General features: G+C 36.2%; 1 protein-coding gene and 1 non-coding gene across 5 annotated transcripts in view; both read right to left on the bottom strand.

The window, feature by feature from the left end:
- LOC102523416 (B cell receptor associated protein 29) overlaps positions 1–20,268 on the bottom strand; it is a 41,156-nt gene that overhangs the window by 8,759 nt on the left and 12,129 nt on the right. For all 4 annotated transcript variants that reach the window (XM_032484223.1, XM_032484221.1, XM_032484219.1 and 1 more), the window contains exon 6: positions 15,577–15,685. In XM_032484223.1, the coding sequence (XP_032340114.1) occupies positions 15,577–15,685 (109 nt within the window). The remainder of the gene's footprint in view (positions 1–15,576; positions 15,686–20,268) is intronic.
- Positions 12,449–12,572, bottom strand: LOC116665120. Its single transcript, XR_004321692.1, has one exon. It is a non-coding gene; the product is annotated as a small nucleolar RNA U109 (small nucleolar RNA).

The following is a 20,268-nucleotide window of genomic DNA, read 5'->3' as shown; positions in this document are numbered from 1 at the left end:
GTTATATATATTACAAGATATAAAACGTAGCTCCCTGTGCTACATAGTAGGTGCTTGTTGTTTATTTTATATACACAGCAGTATTTGTTAATCCCAAACTCCTAATTTATACCCACCCCTCTTCCCTTTGGTAACCATTAAATATGTTTTCTATGTCTGTGAGTCTGTTTCTGTTTTAGAAATAAATTCATCTGTAACATTTTTTAAGATTCCATGTATATGTGATGTCATATGATATTTGTCTTTCCTTATCTGATTTTACTTAGTATGATAATCTCTAGGTCCATCCATGTTGCTACAAATGGCATCCAGTCCTTTTTATGACTGTATAATATTTCATAGTAAATATATATGTCTTCTTTATCCATTCACCTGTCAATGGACACTTAGGTTGCTTCTATGTCTTGGCTATTGTAAGTTATGCTGCTATGAACACTGGGGTGCATGCCTCTTTTTGAATTAAAGTTTTTGTCTTTTCTAGATATATGTCCAGGAGTAGGATTACTGAATCATACAGTGAATAATTTTTAGTTTTTTAAGGACTCTCCATACTGTTTCCCATAGTGGCTGCACCAATTTACATTCCCAGCAGCAGTGTAGGACAATTGCCTTTTCTCCACACTTTCACCAGCATTTATTATTTGTAGCGTTTTTGATGATGGCCATTTTGACTGGTGTAAGGTGATACCTCATGGTAGTTTTGATTTGTATTTCTCTAATAATTAGTGATGTTGAGCATCTTTTCATGCTTCTACTTCATCTTGAGCTTAACTTTATCATAGTACTTATGCTGAAGTGTAACTATGTCTCCACTAGATTGTGGACTACTCAAGAAAAGAAGCTGTCATCTCTATGTTCTGGGCACACAGCACTGTGCCTAGTCCATGGTAGGTGTTTAAAATATGTTCCTTGAAGGAAGGAAAGAACAGACAAGTGAAAAGTCTAAGCCTTAATCATCTGAAAAATTCACTTGTGTGGAGCTAGTTCATTTTTTGAAAACATGGTAAAGGTCAGGTAAAACAATGAGGCCCCACTTTAGTCACCTGCTAGGAATCTTGGTTGCAATAAAAACAATTATACCTTTAATGAAAAAAAATACTCAGGATAGCTGGAAAGTCACAAAGCAGACCATTCTTGAAATACTCAGATAAAAATATAATCAAGTTACAAATAACTCATGCCAATTCAGAATTCAAAACAAAAACCAAACAAATACTGTTACAGAATCCAGTTTAGTTTTTTTTTTTTAAAACTGATTGCAGGAATGGGGCAGGATACATACAGATAAGCCTGAAGCATTTTACAGTGTCAGAAAATAAGGATGTACTCAAAAAGGTAAAACAAGCAAAAAAAAATCCACAGTGATGGGGATACGTCAAAGGACACAGCAGCCAATAAAGGAGCTCCCAATGGCCAAAGCTGAAAAAATGACTTGAATAACAAAATAAATAAAACAGTATTAAGTTATAACCTAGAGTATAAAATGAATATCCATGAGTCCTTCTGACATAAATAAATACATGAAGCAATAAATAGGGGTAATCAGACAAACCTGCACAGAAAAGTTCCAAAAATTTATGTAGACACTCTATCCTCAAGAAGGTGGGGCATAACTCCCCAATTTCTAAGCATCGGCTGCAAATAGCAACTTCCTTTCCAAAGACTATATAATGGAAAGAGAGGGGGAAAAAGTAACTTTGCAGCAGAGAAATCTGAGAAACACTACCTCAGCCAGGTGATCAAGGTCAACATCAACAGTGACATATCATGTTGATATGTATTCTTGATATAATGTGATAAAAACGGCACTTTACCTCTTATGACTTTCAAGTTCCATAACCCCAGTCTAATCATGAAAAAATATGAGATAAATTCCAATAGAGAAGCATTTCACAAAATAACCAGTACTTCTCAAAACTGTCAAGGTCTTCAAAAATAAGGAAAAGCTGAGAAATTTTATAGCCAAGAGGAACCTGTGGTGTCATGGCATCATGAATGACATCCCAGAACAGAAAGAAGACAACATGTGAAAACTAAGGAAATCTGAATAAACTACGGACTTTGTCATTAATAATATATCCATATTTATTCATTAATTGTATAAATATACCATATTAATGTAAGACACGAATAACAGGGGACACAATGTGGGGTATATGAAAAGTCTCTGTAGCATCTTGCCTACTCTTCTATAAATCTAGACTGTCCTAACATAAAACGTTTATTTTAAAAAAGAACAATGGGAAAAACAATCCCACACAAAACACATGAACATAATAAAGGACAAGATATAGTATTATATTATATAAGGGTATAAGAACTTTCTAAGTAAGAGCCTATCAGATATGACCCCCCAGATTCCTTTGTTCTAAATAAACAAAAATTTAATTAAAATTTTCTTTTGTGAAAAATCTTCTGATGTTTTAAAATTATGTATTATAGCATGTATTAAAATGAAACACCAAAGAGGTAATCTTAAAAAAAAGTCACTGAATGTGGGTAGTGAGGAAGCAGATAAAAGAAAAGCAGGCATTCTAGTAAAGAAGCAGGGTTTAACACATTTCACGAATATCAAAGTATAGGTCACTTAACCTTCATATATAAATCTTATGTGTAAAAGGCTTAAGTTACTTAAGAGGAGGTTGGGGGCAATGTGATAATAAATGTCTTAAAAATATTTCAAGTTAGGGCTCATAAAAAAACTTTTATGAAACCTACATTAGGTCACTATGTACAACAAATACAGAAGGGTTGTGAGAATTAAGCTTAACAGTAATGACATATCTTTACTGTTTTCATAAAGAATACGAAGAAGGAAATGTTTCTCCCAATATCTCTCCCTGTTGCTCGTGACTATGAAAGATGAAGCTGTTACACAGATGAAACTGCCCTGGGGGTCATCCACTCATCTCTCCATTCAACAACACAGGAGATGCCTGCTAGGCATCAGGCGATTAGGTGCTGAGGATGAAAAGATAGTGAGGGTCTCTGATCTCATAACGCTCATCTAGGCAGGGAGCAAGACACACAATAAAGGAACCGACCAACTAACGGTGAGTAATGAGCGTCATGCACAAAGCTAAAATAGGGCGACGGGACAGAGAATGACTGCAGACACATCAGACTGAGTACTAAGGAAAAGTTTCTGTAAAGGTGAAATTGAAGCTACTATCTGTTCTGTCTGCTGCGGGTGCCTAGAAATAATGACACCCTAGTAGTGATAAGCACACTGGGGTCCAGATCTTACTTTCTAAATTCCATTCTCCACTTAAGGCTCACTGGAGTCATGCTTGATTCAAGAGCTAGCAGAGGAAAAGCACAAGATGAGCTTGGAATATCTTGTTACAGCAGAATGTAAGTGCTGATAGAATAAGGGCATGACAAAGTGATAAGGGCCAGCTTGAAAAGGCTCTCGGTAGTCAAATCTGAGATGAACTGAACACTCAAGAGATAATGCTCATAGCGAGTTATAACCCACTGAGTATATTAAACAAGCGAACAAGTAAATATGGGGGAAGAAAAGGAAAGCTCCTCCTTACAACAGAATGGCATCTAATAAATGAGAAGGGACAAGAGAACTGGAAAACCACCACTGGGAAAACAAAAAAGTAAGTGAGAGGAAAATATGAAGAGGGAGCAGGATAAAGCAAGTGTAAGATGTTATCATTTGGGTAACGGTGAAGGGTATAGAGGATTTTTTTTTTAGTATCATTTTTGCAACTCTCAAGTGATTTGAATCACTATGTGATTTCAATTTATTATGTGTGAATAAAAGGTTACAAGGAAAAAAATTTTGCTGTGAAGTAGAGCAGAGAAATGGGGCAGTAAGTGAAAAAATATGAGATGGAAAGAAGTTTTGTTTTTTTTTGTTTTTTGGCCAGGAGATGCCAGAGGATGTGTGTCAGATGGTACTAAGTGAGGAAGTAACTGCAGGAACATCGCCTTGTGGGGATAGGAGCCACAGCACTAGAAGAACAACTGAAAATCCACTGTGAACAAAGGACAGGCAGAGAATCTGAGCCCAGCTGGGGAGGGCGGTAGTTCTGCTGCTGAGAAGACGTCGTTTTTGATGAATTCTTTGTGCCCAAAATAAAGGAGGGTGGATTTAGAATTTAGAAGTGACAATGAGAAGACTTAAAGTAGTTCTGGATAGTGAAGCGGTGATTTTGGAGGAGTGCAATAGGAGTGTCCTTGCAGTGTTGAGGCTCATGGGAATGCAGTAACCACTTGTTTAAAACAAGAAGTCAGTTCCTTCAGCAGTGCTGAGATGTTTGGGTGGAAGTACCAAGCAGCTGGATGTGTGACTATGACCAGGGCTAGGCCCTTGAGAGAGGAGGGGAGTGGAGGAGGAAGCGGGGTAGGTGAGGGAGAGGGCAGGGAGTCGAAGGAGACAAGTAGTTTGCAAGAACCTAGTTACAATGAAACATGGACTCTAAATTGGGTAAGGAGGGAAGAGAGGGCATCCGTGTTTGGGGATGAGATTTATTAGAATCTATTATTCACCAGGCCTGGAACACTAGGCACATGCTGGGGACAAAGTCTTGACTTAGATGGGGCCCTTGCCTTCATGGCTCTCACCATTTAGTAAGAAAGATAAAAAATTTCTACAGGGCACACTATTAAATAAGTAACCCTGCAGGAATATAGAGGTTCAAAAGGAGGCCACTCAACCCAGCTTGAAGGGAGACAGATTCAGGGCAGCGTCTGAGAGGTGGCAGTGCTGCAGATGAAGGATGAGCAGAAGCCAAGGAAGAGGGAAGGAAGCGGGCATTCCAGGCGGACAGACCTGCAGCCCTGGACAAAGGTGAGAGTGATGATGCACCATGTTAGCAGGACTACACACTCCAGGATTTGACAGAGTAGGAGTGTAAGATTCAGACTGAACAAAAGCGGGGCGGGCAAAGCTGGAAACGTGCTGGGGGCCAGATTGGAAAGGAGCATGTGTGCTGCCCTGAAGAGTAACGGTGGCAGGAACCATCGTGCAAAAGCATAATCGGATCTGTGGTGCTGAAAACCGGCTCTAGTAGCAACGTGAAGAAGCCAAAGTAACGGTGGAGAGACTAAACTGGGACATGCTTAGAAGACTGCTTGCTTTGCAGGAGGAGTAAGACACTTTTGGAATGGAAATAAAGCTGCACAATTATACTACAGGGTAAATATTACCGAATAAAACCAAATACAGCTCTATTTTTCACATGCAAAGACAAAGGGGAAATGAATGATTTTTTGCATGTATCTCAATTTCTCCACCTACTACTAGGTATACCAGTGCCTGCCCATACTCTCTGGGGTACTGGGAACATAAATGAGGTTCACGGGTGAATTGCTTTTGGGTCTTAAAGAGACAAGGACTTAATTAAGGCATGCTGACACTTAGAAAGATTACTGATACTCTGGGTGGGGGAAATAATGAGTGGGCTTTCTAACTGAATAAATAAAATCAGCCCCACTGTTATGCTGTTGGTGAAAAAAAATCAATAAATGCATAAAGACTTCCTTCATTAATGTTAGGTAGCTAAGTAATGTATTTAAGAAAACAATTTTGGCTCTGTGATTTAGCAAAGAATAATTACAAATTATATTAATATGTTGGCTTTGCACTTAAAAATCAGGAATGTGCATTTTAGGCAAGGCATCATGTAGGTATAGCTTATATAAACTGCTTTGAAAAGGGTATGCTTTATAAAGCAATTTCATGTGTAAGCCGAAGCAACGCGTGAAATCTAGAATTTACAAATCGTCATATGTGAGAATTGAAGGAGTCAATTTACTTTGATTAGAAACAAAGAATTAGTCTGACTATACATAAACATATATAATTTCTTGAATTATGTGATCAATATTCATTCAACAAGCATTAGGTGCACAGCAAATTTTATAACCATACTAATGGCAGGAACCAATCTCTTCAGCATCACCTCATTTATACAGAAAAAAGTATACTTATTTGAAGACTGTGAATAGGAGTTGGCAAACTATTTCTGTAAAGGGCCAGAATGTAAATATTTTAGCTTTCTATGCCAGGCACACTCTGTCCAGTTTACCTAACTCTGCAGCCATAGAAAAAATGTAAACAAATGAGCATGGTTTTGTTCCAATAATATTTAATTTCTAAATACAAGTCAGCAGGCTGGATTTGGCCTACGGGACATAGTTTACTAAAACATACTCTTAAGTTTTTTAATTTTCTCTTAGATTATAAATTTACTCAAAAGAACTATAAAATAAAGTATCAGAACATGAGAGGATCCAAATCTAAGGAAATTTTTAGAAACCTTCTAAAAAGTTTCCCATTTTATCCATTACTTTTCCTTACAGGAAGAACAAAGGCTATATATACAGACAGGGGATGCTGTGATGACACTTAGTTTTAGGTAGAAAAGGTTTTTCCTCCTTCGATTTTCCAGCTCATTTTCCTAGCTGACTGCTTTCCATCCATTTCAAAAGTGACTGGGTCAGGAACCAAGAGGATGGACCAGATATGGACCAATATGGACCAGAAGATGGTTAAGTTCAATTTTGGATAAGCTGACTAGAGACTCTGGGTGAGTTGTCACGTGGAAATGTCCCCATCAGCAACTCTGAAAGCAAAAACACACTCTGGTCTCTAAGGCAAAAAACAAATTCATCTCACTGGTGTTCTGCATTTTTAAACACTGGGCAATTAGAACACCATGGATCCAAACAATATATTTCTAAGACACCCACAGAAAAGAAGAGTGCTATGGTTATACTTTGGTTTTATAAACCAACTCCAGATTTACTTAGCAAACGAACAACTCAAATATCTAACACTGCATGTTTTACCATTGAGAAGCACCCCCCCTTTTTAAAAAATCTTATTCAATTTAGAAACTTGTAAAGTATTTTACCTTAATTTTGACTACTGTTTTATTATAATATACAAAAGAGGCAAAATTACATGGATTTGTAAAGTAAGATAGATAGTGCCACAAAAATTATCCCTAAACTCGAGGACCATGTTTTTAATTAGTTTTGATTTTTTTTTTTTTTGGTTGAAAGTGAAGGTCGAAGCTGTTCTTTTTTGCTTTAGTAATTCCTTATTTAACTTGGAAAATTTTCCAATAGAAAAAAAATAATGATAACACCTAGTAACTTATTAAGTTTTAACATAGACAAGGCCCTGAGCCACATGCCTGATGTATGCAACAATTCCATGAAGAACTACAGCTTAGCACAAGTCCCTTCCCCGAGGTCACACACAGGCTCATCAGAGAAAGCCAGTCTCATATCAAGCCTGAGTAACTTTAAACTCCACATTCCCAAATACTAGTTAGATGCTTCCAGCATCTTTAAACAAATTAACTGTGCAAGAGAATTCTTAGAGAGATTTAAATATTTGAGAGTTACTTTATTCTCTTCTCTAAGCTAAATCTCTGTCCACAAATTATTTGGCAAAAGACTTTGTGGCTCTGTATTTTCTTCCTAAGAATCTGCTGCTGCCTCTGTACTTATTTTAGAATAAATTTTGGACTTCTAAGGATGGTCCTGGTGGCCCCTCAGATCTGGCCTCAGCTTTCTTCCAGCCTCATCACCCCTGCTCTCCCCCCTGGCATAAGCCATAAGCTTAGGCACAACGGCCTTTCGCCCTTGATTCCTGTGTGTTCCGGAGGTGAGGGGAAGACATTGCCCATTTCTGCTTCGGAAATCAGTTATGCCTGAGACCCACATCAGATAATACCTTCCTCAGGAATTTTTCCTCAACTCTGCCAGTAAGAATCACTCACTGTCGGCGCTGCACTATAATTACCCTTTGTATTATGCCTTTATTTTTGCTTAAAAATTTTAACTTTTCAAAAATGTTTAAATGGAGATACTGTGGATTAAACCCTGGACCTTGTGCATGCTAAGCATGTGCTCTAACACTGAGCTATACCCTCACCCTATTTTGACTTTTAACATCCCTTGCCTTACATTTTTGTTACCAGTGAATCTGTCTACCTTTCTTGCTAGACATCCTTGAAGAGTGGGATGACAATGTATCCATCTATGTCTCCCTCAAAGCATCCAGCACAAAGTACACCACAGGTACGAGTAAAAGTTCATGAACAGAACTGAAAAAAGACTCTGTGTCACTAAAATCCCTTTAGTATGCAACCGCACAGGAACATGTGGCCATCTGCAGAATCCCCCCAGGAAATGATCCTATAAAAACTGTTGAGGAGCATGTGGTTCACAAAGGTTGTGGGAATGCTCTATGAAGCAGAAGAGTATGCCACTGAGCCAGTGTAGAGGGTAAAGGGTTAACCTTTTCTGGGAAACTCACTTTGTGTGAAGATATACTGAAACAGAATACAAAGAAATCTTCGGAATTAGTGAGTAAATGAAGTTTACTTTTTGACAGCAATCTCTTGCCAACAATTAAGAAGGAGAAATGGAGGGAGGAAGTGAAGGATAACACGATCAGGTTACCTCTGAAGAAAAGATCAAGTTGCAGAGATGAGTGAAGAAGTCCAGGGGGAGAGGAGGGAGGAGCACAGCTAAGCAGCAGTTAAGTATTTGTTTCCTCATATACCCTAACTTCCTCCAGCTCCCGTTACCATCCACCTCTCATACAGTCTGCTCCTTTTTTGCAATTTAAAGGTATCTTCAGAAGAGTAAGATTTTAGCAAAAATTTTATAATTACACGTAGCATTTTATACTATCAACACCTTCTAGGTCATCAGTAGACTTAATGTTACTAATACACAGTGAAAAGACGTATCACCTGGGAGTCTTTACTAGTTAAAGGACTGAGAATTAGATGACTGGTGGCGAATCGCTATCAGGTAAAACCCCCGCTGATTCTCCCTAGCCTCCACCTCAGGCTGGCATGTGCCAGAGCCCTACGTTCAGGCTCTATCTGTCTCAGTCGATACAGCCTTTGTTGATAATCCCATCAGCTCCATGATTCAACTATCAGATCCACACGGATCAAGGTTTAGACTCTATTTTGAGACTACTTTACTTCCAAGCTTCAAACTTGTATTTCCAACTGTTTCTTGGGCATTTTCACTAGGATATCCTGATGTCCCTCAAACTCAGCATACTTATAACCAAATTCATTATTTCTGCTTCCCTTCTCCCCAAATAAAAGCACCCTACTACTCCTTTGGTCTAATCTTAAAAAGCATTACCTACCTAGTCAACCAAATTAGAAACCTGCAGTCATCTTAAACTTCTACCTTCCCTCGTTCCCCAAATCCTACTGATTCTGCCTGCTTCCTAACATATCTCTCAGGATGAAATTTCTGCTGCTTCACAGATTGTTTCCACAACCTTCGCGAACTAAGTACTCCTTGACAGTTTCTACAGGATCAGTTTCTGGGATGTGGGATTCTGCAGATGGCTGCATATTAGAGGGATTATAGAAAACAGTTTAAACTCCAGAAGAAAATTCTTCATTGTGCATGCCAAGGTAACTATTATTAACAGTTTGGTGCATTTTTTTCCAATTGGAAGTGTTTTTAGACTAGAGTTGTCCAGCTGAATTTCTGAACCTCACTCGGCAGTAAACAGAAGCCTGATATAGGATGATCCAATAGACATGTCTGTCAATTTATTCTAGAGAACTATGCTTGATCACATTCTTATCATCTGGAAAAGTCCTTTATTCAGTATGCATTTAGCGCTCTCCACTCCATGTTTTTTAGTATAGTAAACTAACTCATGTAGTTTACAGGGGAAGAAGAATATAGTCATTTTATGTATATATGTTGGATCCATCCCTCTGGGCTATAACCTCTTCAGAGAAGAGACTGTTTTCTCTTGCTTTAATGTCCCTCTGAAGTGATTATAAAAGCTTTTCCTCCGGTAGCATCAGTTATGGTTGCTGGTACTGTCAATGATATGAATTTCTGTCTTAAGTCACTCGCTCACCCATAGCTATTTCTCCTGGTCACTGGATGACAATTAAACAGTTTATTTTACATGTACAGGCCCTGGGAACAGATAACGCTCACAGGAAAAGAAAACATCACAACTAACCGGGAACGGAATAGGGAACCAAGCAGGAGAAAATACCACCACGACATACTAGTACCAGAAAGCTGCAAGAAAGCCTCCTTCTTCTGGTTTGACAATAACGTCAACTGTATGCGGAGATAATACAGAAATAAACTAATAAATGGTAACATACCCTTTGTTAAAAAACAAGCCAACCTAAGAGCTAAAATCTGACAAAAAGGTCGGGTCATGTATTTTATTTGCTTTAAATAACTGGTATACTATTAATCACATATAGTCATTGCACATCCATCAAGCAAACTATGCTATTCTTTCTCAATATGGGCTTTTATTTTTCAGTGAGTAAAAGAAGGGAAGGAGATGTCAAAGAAGCAGAAACCTCCAGATAAGTTAACAGAGGAGACAAAACACGCTTTCTCTTAATCCAATCATAAAAACTCATTAAAAGGTAATAAATATAGCAAAAAATATAATACGACCAAAACTACCAAAATAGTTAAAGCATTACAAATTTTAAAGTAAGATGGTAGCTTTGATATAACTGCAAGTAAAAGATAGTTTAGTTCCTGCCCACAAGAATTTGCAACTGTTAATATGCTTACGTTGGACTTAGAGAATTTATTTGTAGAGAGATAGATGGTTCAAATAGTTTCTTTGAAAGGAACTGGAAACCCCACAGTTTAACATTTTTATAAAAAGTTTATGCCTTATTCTTGTTTCAGACTCCAGAGGCAAGAATTTAGGGTTACTGGTATACAGAATAGTAATTCCTCTGTAGTTTTCTCTTATCTTGACTTTCAATTACTTCAATTCCTCTTGTAAAGCACTTCAACAATTTCTACTCCCTGGTCCTTATGTTAGAATGCCTTGTTTATTACCAGCATTAAAGGATGATGACTTTTTTTTTTTAAACTCTAACATCTTCAAGGGCAGTGAAGTTGGTCTTTAAAAGGAAATGCCAGAATGTTAGTTCTTTTGCAAGGTAAGCCACAATGATATGGAAGCATTTATCCAGGAAGAGAGTTGAAACTAGCTGAGAGCTGAATAAAATACATCTTCTAGTTGACAGAAGTTTAAATAGGAGTAGAAGATTCTGATTCCTGGTTCAAATCTCAAGTCCCTATTATATGCTGCTAATACTTAGGTACACAGAATGGGCCTTTACACTCAGTTTCTGTTCTGTTTGTATATACTTTGTTTAGGCAATATTTAAAATTTGCTTAATCTCCAGCAATACCCACTCCTGGGTATTTATTTGAAGAAAACAAAAACACTAATTAGAAAAGATATATGCACCCCTATGTTCACTGCAGCATTATTTACAATAGCCAAGATATGGAATCAACCTAACAGATGCATAGATGAATGGATAAAGACGATGAAGTACACACACATAAATATTACGCAGCCATAAAAAAGAATGAAATCTTGCCATTCGCAACAACAGGGATAGACCCAGAGAGTATCAGGCTAATTGAAATAAGTCACATAGAGAAAGACAAATATTGTATGATTTCACTTATGTGTGGAATTAAAAAAAAATGACAAACCTAAAACATAAAGAGTTATAAATACAGAGAACAGGTGTTTGCCGGGGGTTGGGGGGCAGAGCAAAGAGAGAAACAGGTGAGGTGATTAAAAGGTACAAACTTCCAGTTGCAAAATAAATGAGTCCCGAGTATGAAATGTACAGTGTAGGGAATACAGTTAATAGCTAACATTTTTGTCTGCTGACACAGGTAACTAGACTTATCATAGTGATCAGTCTGAAATGTACAAAAACATCAAATCACTATGTTGTGTAACAGGAACTAACACAGTACTGTAGGTCAGTAACACGTCAAAAACAAACTCAGAAAAAGAGACCAGATTTGTGGTTACCAGAGGTGGAGGGTGGGAAGAGGGAACTGGATGAAGGTAGTCAAATAAGTACTAGGTATATAATATACAACATTAAAATATAATTAATGCTGCTCTATGTTATATATAAAAAATCATTGAGAGTAAATCCTAAGAGTTCTCATCAAGAGGAAAAAATTTTTTTTCCCTATTTCTTTTCTTTTGTACCTATATGAGATGAAGGATGTTCACTAAACTTACTGTGATAATCACGTCATGATGCATGTAAATTAAATCATTATGTGGTATATCTCATATAGTGCCACATGTCAACTATATTTCAATAAAACTGGAAGAAAAACAAATAAATAATTAAATAAAATAAAAATGTGCTTTATCCTCTAGGTATGCTTTTTAAGGACAGTTTTAATTATGCTCCATGTTAAATGATCTTACAATGAATAAATTATTTGAAAAGTTCCTAAAAAATTGCTGATAAAAGAAAGAAAAAGAAAGGAAGGAAGGGAAGGAAGAAATGGAAGGGAGGGAGGGAAGTAGGAAAGGAAGGAAGGAAGAAAGGAAGGAATAATAAAGGCAGGGTCAAGGGATTTGACCAAGCATACTTTTCTTTTCTTTTTCCCTTCATGTAGGAGAAATACACCACCTCTCAACTTCTACTATTAGGGTGGTAGCTCTGACAACTTTCAGTGCAGCATGCTACGGATATGTCCCTAAAGGAAGGAGGAAGAGACATTTCCACATGCAACTCAATCACTTTTAAAATCATGCCTACTTCTACCACCGCCTGGATGCACACAAGGACTGAATGGTACATACTTCCACTAGTTTTAAGAATAAATACTGGGAAGATATTAAGAATAAATAATAGGAAGCTCTCCTAGAAGAGCCTTTGAAGTCAATCTCCCTGGACATCAGAAGCTTTCCCACTACATACAAGGTCTATTTTTATCATGAGAGCTTGTGAGCTTCATAAATTCTTTAAAGCTCAAGTTCTCATTTTTTTATGGCAGTGCCCTTTCCCAACTACTACACATGCTGGGACATCAGAGTTACCATTAAACAGATCATTAAAAATGACAGATCAGGTCCTTACACCTGACTAGGTTAGTCCTGAGTGTAAACTGGGTGCTTTGAGACATGCACGCTTGCTTTTGACTCACTAGGGTCATATTACTGCACTGAAGCACAGGTGATTTACTAACTCTGGTCAAAAATCTGAGCTGCTGGTTAAAAACTGATGGAGAGTTAGGTACTACTGGTAGAGTAAGTGCCCTTAATACCTGCCTGCAGATTAACAGTTTTTTAATTTGGGGTTAACCAGCTTTAATAGACATTTGTATTTACACTTTACTTTCACTAATACATTCAGAGAAAATGTTGCACTTAGATTCAAGAAATACCAAAGGTAAGACAATTCATATGGAAAATACTCTGTTTACCTCTATAAAAAACAAACCACATTGCTTTTCTACTCAATTATGAAATATAAAAGAACTTTCTGAAACATTTCTTAAGCACTGTCAGCCTTAATGTCCTCAATTTTTAGAAATCAATGAATATGTTTGAATGGTACTATGTACAGAGCATTGTGCTGCTGAATTCATCCCAATCTTGTACTAGTATGTTATTTCTTAGTTCTTAATGAATTTGACTGGTATAGGTCAAGAGAATATAGCTAAGGTTGTACTTCCTTTAGAAATGGAACTCTGATCTTCTCAAGGTCATTAATAATGTTATCTAAAATAACAACTTTGGGTAAATAAAATGTGTTCATAAAATACCACACACTTTGCAGGAACCAAATGGGACATACTCAAACAGGTAAAATCTGTTTTTACCTCAACACTGATTCACTTTGAAAGTAGCTTTGCAGTCTACATTTCAAACACAGAAGCTTGGTATCTCCTGTTATCAGATTATAAACAAAATGCCTATATTTTCAAAGTTCGTTTTCTCCAAACACCTGAATTGTCTGTTAAAGAAATATTGAGTTTCCTTATATTACTGAAAATAATATTGAGTTTAGAGTTATGTATCAGACTTCTGAGGTTAAAGCTCAAAATATCTCCGAGTTGGAATTCTGAAAGGCAAAGGAAGAAGAACCTAGCTAGCCAGGGTTGAGGGAGGGGCAGCACAGCACCCAACCTACCCTCGTCTTTTATTTCTGTAATACTCTGATTACAACATATGGAAAAGGATGCTTGGCAGATATGAAAAAAAGAAAGCAAGATTTTAAAATAATTTTTAAAAAACTAATTAAAGGTATTTTGGAAATAGTCCCTTGCATTCTTCAGAAGGATTAGCAGCAATATTTTGTGTTGGGTAAAAAAAGAACACTATTTCTCTTTTGAAATGTCTGATTACTAAATTCATTTCCCTATAAATGATAAAACTTCATGGTCATGTTCCAAATCTTTTGGAACTGCAGAAGAGCCAAGAGTACCAACTATGACAAGATTAGAATTTTGGGCTGTACTATACCAACCACGCATATAGTTTACCACCTTGTCTAGAAGAGTAACTTATTTTTTAACTTACTGCCGCTAAATGATTTTCTTTTTTTTTTCACTTTAAATAAGATGTAAGAAAGTGACTATATATTTTATATCATATTAAATAGGCTGTGATTTTTTTTTAAGACAAAAGTAGCTTTTATCTTCAGGCTTTCCATCTCAAATTCACATATATCTTGATGAAGTCAACTCTATCCAAACAATGTAAATAGATAACCAACAGTAGTTTATATTACTGAAACTTCTATTATATTGAGGCTTATTTTTAAAAAATCTAACCTTACAAATGACACAAAATCAGTTCTTGATTCAGTCACTGAACATTCTCCAATTTACTGCCAACACAAAACAGTGGAAGAGATTTGAAACTGGAGAAGGTCTACGCATTGATCATTATCTTGACTCTGGCTGAGAGGCTCCCCAGTTTCTGGACAACATCAAGGACTATCTGTCATATGCAGGAATGTTGCCAGGGGTCAAGCCATAAACTTATTCAGAGTTTCCTGGGATGACATCGGACTTGGCTATCTATCTTTCTGTGCTATGTGGCTGCAGGTAATAATGTGTTCTTTAACTCAGAAGAAGAAAACACTACCAGAACTATTTTTCAAAAAACAAAAAATGCAGATGAAATAGCTGCCTTTAGGGAAATGGAGTTGGGATGTTCTACTCCAAGCCTTCATTGCAATGTTTTTTTTTTTTTTCATTGCAATGTATTTTGGAATGAGATGTTTAAATTCTCAGCTGACATCCCAGACTGTAGCTTATTCTATCCCTGTCCATCTCTCAAGGAACGTTTACCTTCCATTTGGCAGGTAGAAAATACTAGGGGTTGAGATAAGCAATGTATTTTTTTCTTGTAACCAAAATTGTCCCCCTGCAACTGCCTCCTTCAAAGAAGCAATACACTATGATGGAAAAGTGTGATTCATTTTCCAAAAATGTGTTTACAAGCAACTTTCCAGGAACATAGCTCTTTTGCTGAGGCAGGAACATCTGTATTTACAACACAGATCTGAAATACCTACATGTTTTCCTGTATAACAGAGCAGGTTTCTCTTGGCTGAAACAATGTTTTATCTTCATATTTGAACAAGAATTTATAAATAGGTCACTCATGGTATTTCAGCCAGAAGAACATTTAGCCATTGGTTTTGTTTTAGAGAAAACAGTAAAGTGTAACAGCATAAAACATCATGCTACTCTTTCTACTTTTGCACATGCAAACAATGTTACCATCTGATGCCTTCTTTAATTCAGTCTTCAGTTTTTCTTTGTCTTCTACTAGTTTTTTATTTTCTGCTTCCAAAATGTGTTCTTCTTCCTTGCCATAGCTTTTCAAGAGCTATCAGAAAAGAGTTATAGAAAGAAGTAAGCTTAGACTGCAATAGCCAGACATTCTTCCAGGAAAAGGGATGAATGATATATTTTAAATTATTGGTCTTGATTTTATTCTTTGTCCTTTTCAGTATTTTATGCTTTATTACAAAGTATTTTTGCTGACAGAAACTTGGTATCTGGCAAACACACAAAAAGGATTTCTTCTTACTATGACTGAAATCTTTGAAATGAAAATAACAAGAGTTCCTGGTTGGGCTACAATTAAAATTATTATTTTCCAAAGTATTTAGATAAATGTGAATGTCTTTTCCTTAACTGTGTTAAGAAAATCTAAGGAAAAAAAAACAGTTCTGAGAATAGTATTACTTTGAAAACTATCATGTTCCAATTGTAGAGCTGTCTACTCAGACTAGGTTTATATAGACGAAGTAACAGGAGAAGAATGTAACGTCGTCAGAATAGAGAAAGGTAAGTGGAGAATGACAGGGCCACCTCTGTGTTTGGAAAATTCTATATAATTTTCATTGACTAGTCTCCAAATAGCTTTTATTCAGTTAATCCTTTATAATGCCCTTTATATTTAAAAATCTATTTTTGCTTTTAAAATGTTTATGTTTGGCAGCTTATCTTTTCTAGGCCAGAAAAATTAAGGTATGAAGAGCAAAATACTTGACTGAAATAAAATGGAATAAAAATTTCATAATACACTATGTCTGGATGGAAATCATAATTGTTAAGAGAATTAAGAAGCTGACTTATCTAAAATAAAGTTTAAGATATTTAAGTTACCAAGAAAGGCAAATTAATGTTTGAAAAACAGAACATGTACTACTCACTGGCATGGATTATCTGACTACATAAAGTGGCAGCAATTTGATGCTGAAAGCTTCCACAGTTAGATGAAACAGCAACTCAGGACAATTTTAAATAAACAGACACAGAAAAGAATTTCTACCGCAGGGTGATTCCTGTTCTAATGTAAGCAGATATATTAAATTAATGAAACTCACGAAGTTCTACTGAGCATTGACTACATGCAAATATTTTACAATGCTAAGTACTGCAAGCGATAAAAATGTAAGAGAAATATGGTCTCTGCTGTCAGGTAACTTTAATTTAGTGGAAATGATGAGACAAGAGCATAAATACTGTAGCACAAGATCACATACGCTGCTACTGTGTTGTAACAGAGATTAAGCAGATCCGAAGGAGGAATTAAAGCTCAAATGAATATATTATATACGATTTCAAGAAATTGTTTAGGAGATAAAGGACTAAAGTACCTACTAAAACTGAAGGTGTCTTATATCATCAAAATTTAAAAAAAAATTTTTTTAAAGAGAAGAAACAAGAAAAAAAACCTCTCCAAATCTCTATAAATTTGTTGATCACTTCAAATTCAAAACAATTCTAGCTATTACTTCACTGAATTCAGTTCACACAGTCTCCAGTGATTACCCAAATTAGAAGAGAACCACTGAGCTACAGGAATGTTTACACTGACTGCTTGAATTATTATGCCATTGACTTGGAAAAGTTGGATTTGGTGTTGGTCTTGTAAAAAAGCTTTCATTACTGCACCCAAAAACTTGTTCAAATTTATTATGTGTAACTTGATGTTGGAGAAAGACCAAGAGCCCTAGAACCAGAAATTCAATATCTACCAGCTACAATAATGCACGTGTTCACTATCCCACCACAGTAAGTGCCTGGGACAAAGATCAGTAAACAATATAACTCCTGTTGCCTGCCTTGCAGGGAAAAGGTGGTTGCTTAAAAAAAAAAAAAAAAAAAGAAGAAGTAAAACTCACTGTTATTTTAAAGCAATTAAATTAAAAGTTAATTGGATTTTCATAATTATTTCATTTCATTAAATAAATATCAGAACAGAAATGGATCTCAGGTACTATCTGCAAGAACACGAAACAACGTGGTTAAGTGTGTGGATTCAAGAGACAGTCTGCTTGAATTTAAACCTTAGTTCTGTCTTAGTAGCAGGATGATTTTGTGCAAGTCACTTAAGCTTTCTGTGGAAGTCACTTTAACCATTTCTTCATACAGAGAATGCAGGCAACAACATTACCAACCTCATGGGGTTGTTACAACAGTTGACAGAGTTAATACCTGACTGTGAAGCATCTGAAGCAATGCCTGAAGTGATGTTAGCTATTATTTACAACCTTGAGGCTCAGAACATTTGAGGTGACTTGCCCCAGATCACAATGCTAATTATTGGTAGAGTTGGGACTGGTACCCAAGTCTCTTGGATCTCAGGGTAATGCATTTTCCATTAGATAACGTGTCTCTGATAGAGAATGATAAGGTGTTTTGGCAATTTTCTCCTTCCTCAGGTAGTATTCCAAAATCTACATGAAGTACACTGCAACAGAAGTCATCTTTGATGTCCTGACCTGTCTTTTATTGGTCAGTCAGTTATGCTTCGGGGACTGACAGTATTTATATCCAGCTTGCAGACTTTCTCCCAACTGTGTATTGGCTTTAGCCCAGTGTATCTGTGCACCCGTGATGATCAAGGGCCACTGCCTAGGTCACAGACATGCAGAAGTAGGGAACCAGGATGGCATGGAAACAAAGGAGAGGAAAACAAGAAAAACAAAGAAATTTGGGGGGATCAAAGAACCAGTAGTCATTACATAAATTTCCTTGCCAATTAGTACCTGGTTCTGTAAACAATCTCCAAAGAAATGTTTTGAGGAAGGCATTTTTTCCTGAAGGACAAGACTGGTAACAATACCACAACTACAAAAACACTTTCCATTTTCTCAGAGCGGAAGAGAAAGAGGAAAACAACAGAAGAATAAGAGGGAAAAAGCAATGTTCTATTAGTAGTTACTACTCATTACTCAAACACGATGGGCAAAATTTTTAATCAAGATAGGTACATGGTAAGTCTATAGATAAAGGGCTGTCTGCTTTTAAGTTTCACTATCATATATTAATAAAAAGCCTTGAGGGTTTTGTTTTGTTTTTACTATTGTGAGATGAGACCAAAGGATAGAAAATGAAGCAAATAATATTAAGGTACAAAATGAGGATGACTGTGTTGCTGAAACACTCCAGCGATGTACTGTTTGCTTCTGAATATAGAAATATTGATAGCTTCATTTCCCCGAACTATGTTTACAACAAAGGGAGAGTGACACCTATGACATCTACGCATCAATGCCTTTTCAAAACAGTAGAAAACAAAATAAAAAAAAAAAAAATGGCGCTTATCCTCTAAAAGTTTCCTTAAAAGATGCTGGCTATTTCCGGAGGGAACTCTAATTTGAAAAGATACATGCACCCCAATGTTCATAATAGCACTATATACAATAGCCAAGCCATGGAAGCAAACTAAATGCCCATCAACAGATGACTGGAAAAAGAATTTGTGGTATATCTATACAATGGAATATTACTCAGCCATAACAAAAGACTAAAATAATGCCATTTGCAGCAACACTGATGGACCTAGAGATTGTCATTCTAAGTGAAGTAAGCCAGAAAAAGAGAGAAAAATAACATGTGATATCACTCATATGTGGAATCTAAAGAAAAAAAAAAAGGACACTATGAACTCATCTACAAAACAAAAACAGACTCTCAGACATAGTAAACAATCTTATGGTTACCAGGGAAAGGGGGGTGGGAAGGGATAAATTTGGGAATTTGAGATTTGTAAATGTTAGCTGTTATATGTAAAAATAGATTTAAAAAGTTTCTTCTGTAAGCACAGGGAACTATATTTAATATCTTGTAATAAGCTTTAATAAAAAAGAATATGTAAATGAATATATGTATGTATATGTACGACTGGGACGTGCTGTACACCAGAAATTGACACATTGTATTTGACTATACTTCAATTAAAAAAATTTAAAAAGATGCTGGCTATAATCTACCCAAAGAAACATTTCTGAATCCTGTCTCTATGAAAAGGTCTTTCTTAACCTTCTTGCTGTAGTGGAAATAAGGCAGACACCAAAACATGGGCTTTGAATAGGTGACCAGGACAGTGTAGCATCAAAAAATAATTTTTTGCAGTGAGTTTTGCCTGGAGAGGTTTTAGAAACTATAACATTGTACTATGTAACAGCTAACTCATTTAGAATTGATGAAAGGTGGTGCTTACAGTTCTTTCTGTAAGCCGCTAAGCTTTAGGACTTATATAATTTTCTACTGTTGGACTCAATACTTTTTATACAAATATAGCTTGATGCAATATATAATTGACTGTTTATATTTCATTACTTTACAACAGGGAAATCATCTTATCACATTATTCTAGAAATGCTTTCTTCAAGAAAATTTGTTTTACTTCTGAATGGTTCCATTGATTATTCTTTCTAAGCATAAATTAGGAAAACTTATGGGACTTAATATGAACTGAAAATACTCAAGCTATGAGATCTGACTCCTAAATTTTAAACTTAAGGGAAAAAAAAAAAAATCCCAAGGCAATTTTGTAGCTTTCATTTTTCCATTCAGTCTTCTTTTTACTTAATGTAGAAAACATTAGTACCAGATTCACATGCTCCCTGAGTAGCAGGGAAAAGACAGCACAGGGTTCTCAGAGAAGAATTA

This window comes from Camelus ferus, chromosome 7 (genome assembly GCF_009834535.1).
Source record: "Camelus ferus isolate YT-003-E chromosome 7, BCGSAC_Cfer_1.0, whole genome shotgun sequence".
NCBI classification, from domain to species: Eukaryota; Metazoa; Chordata; class Mammalia; order Artiodactyla; family Camelidae; genus Camelus; species Camelus ferus.
The sequence above is the reverse complement of the archived record's forward strand: the minus strand, read 5'-3'. Positions and strand labels throughout refer to the sequence as shown.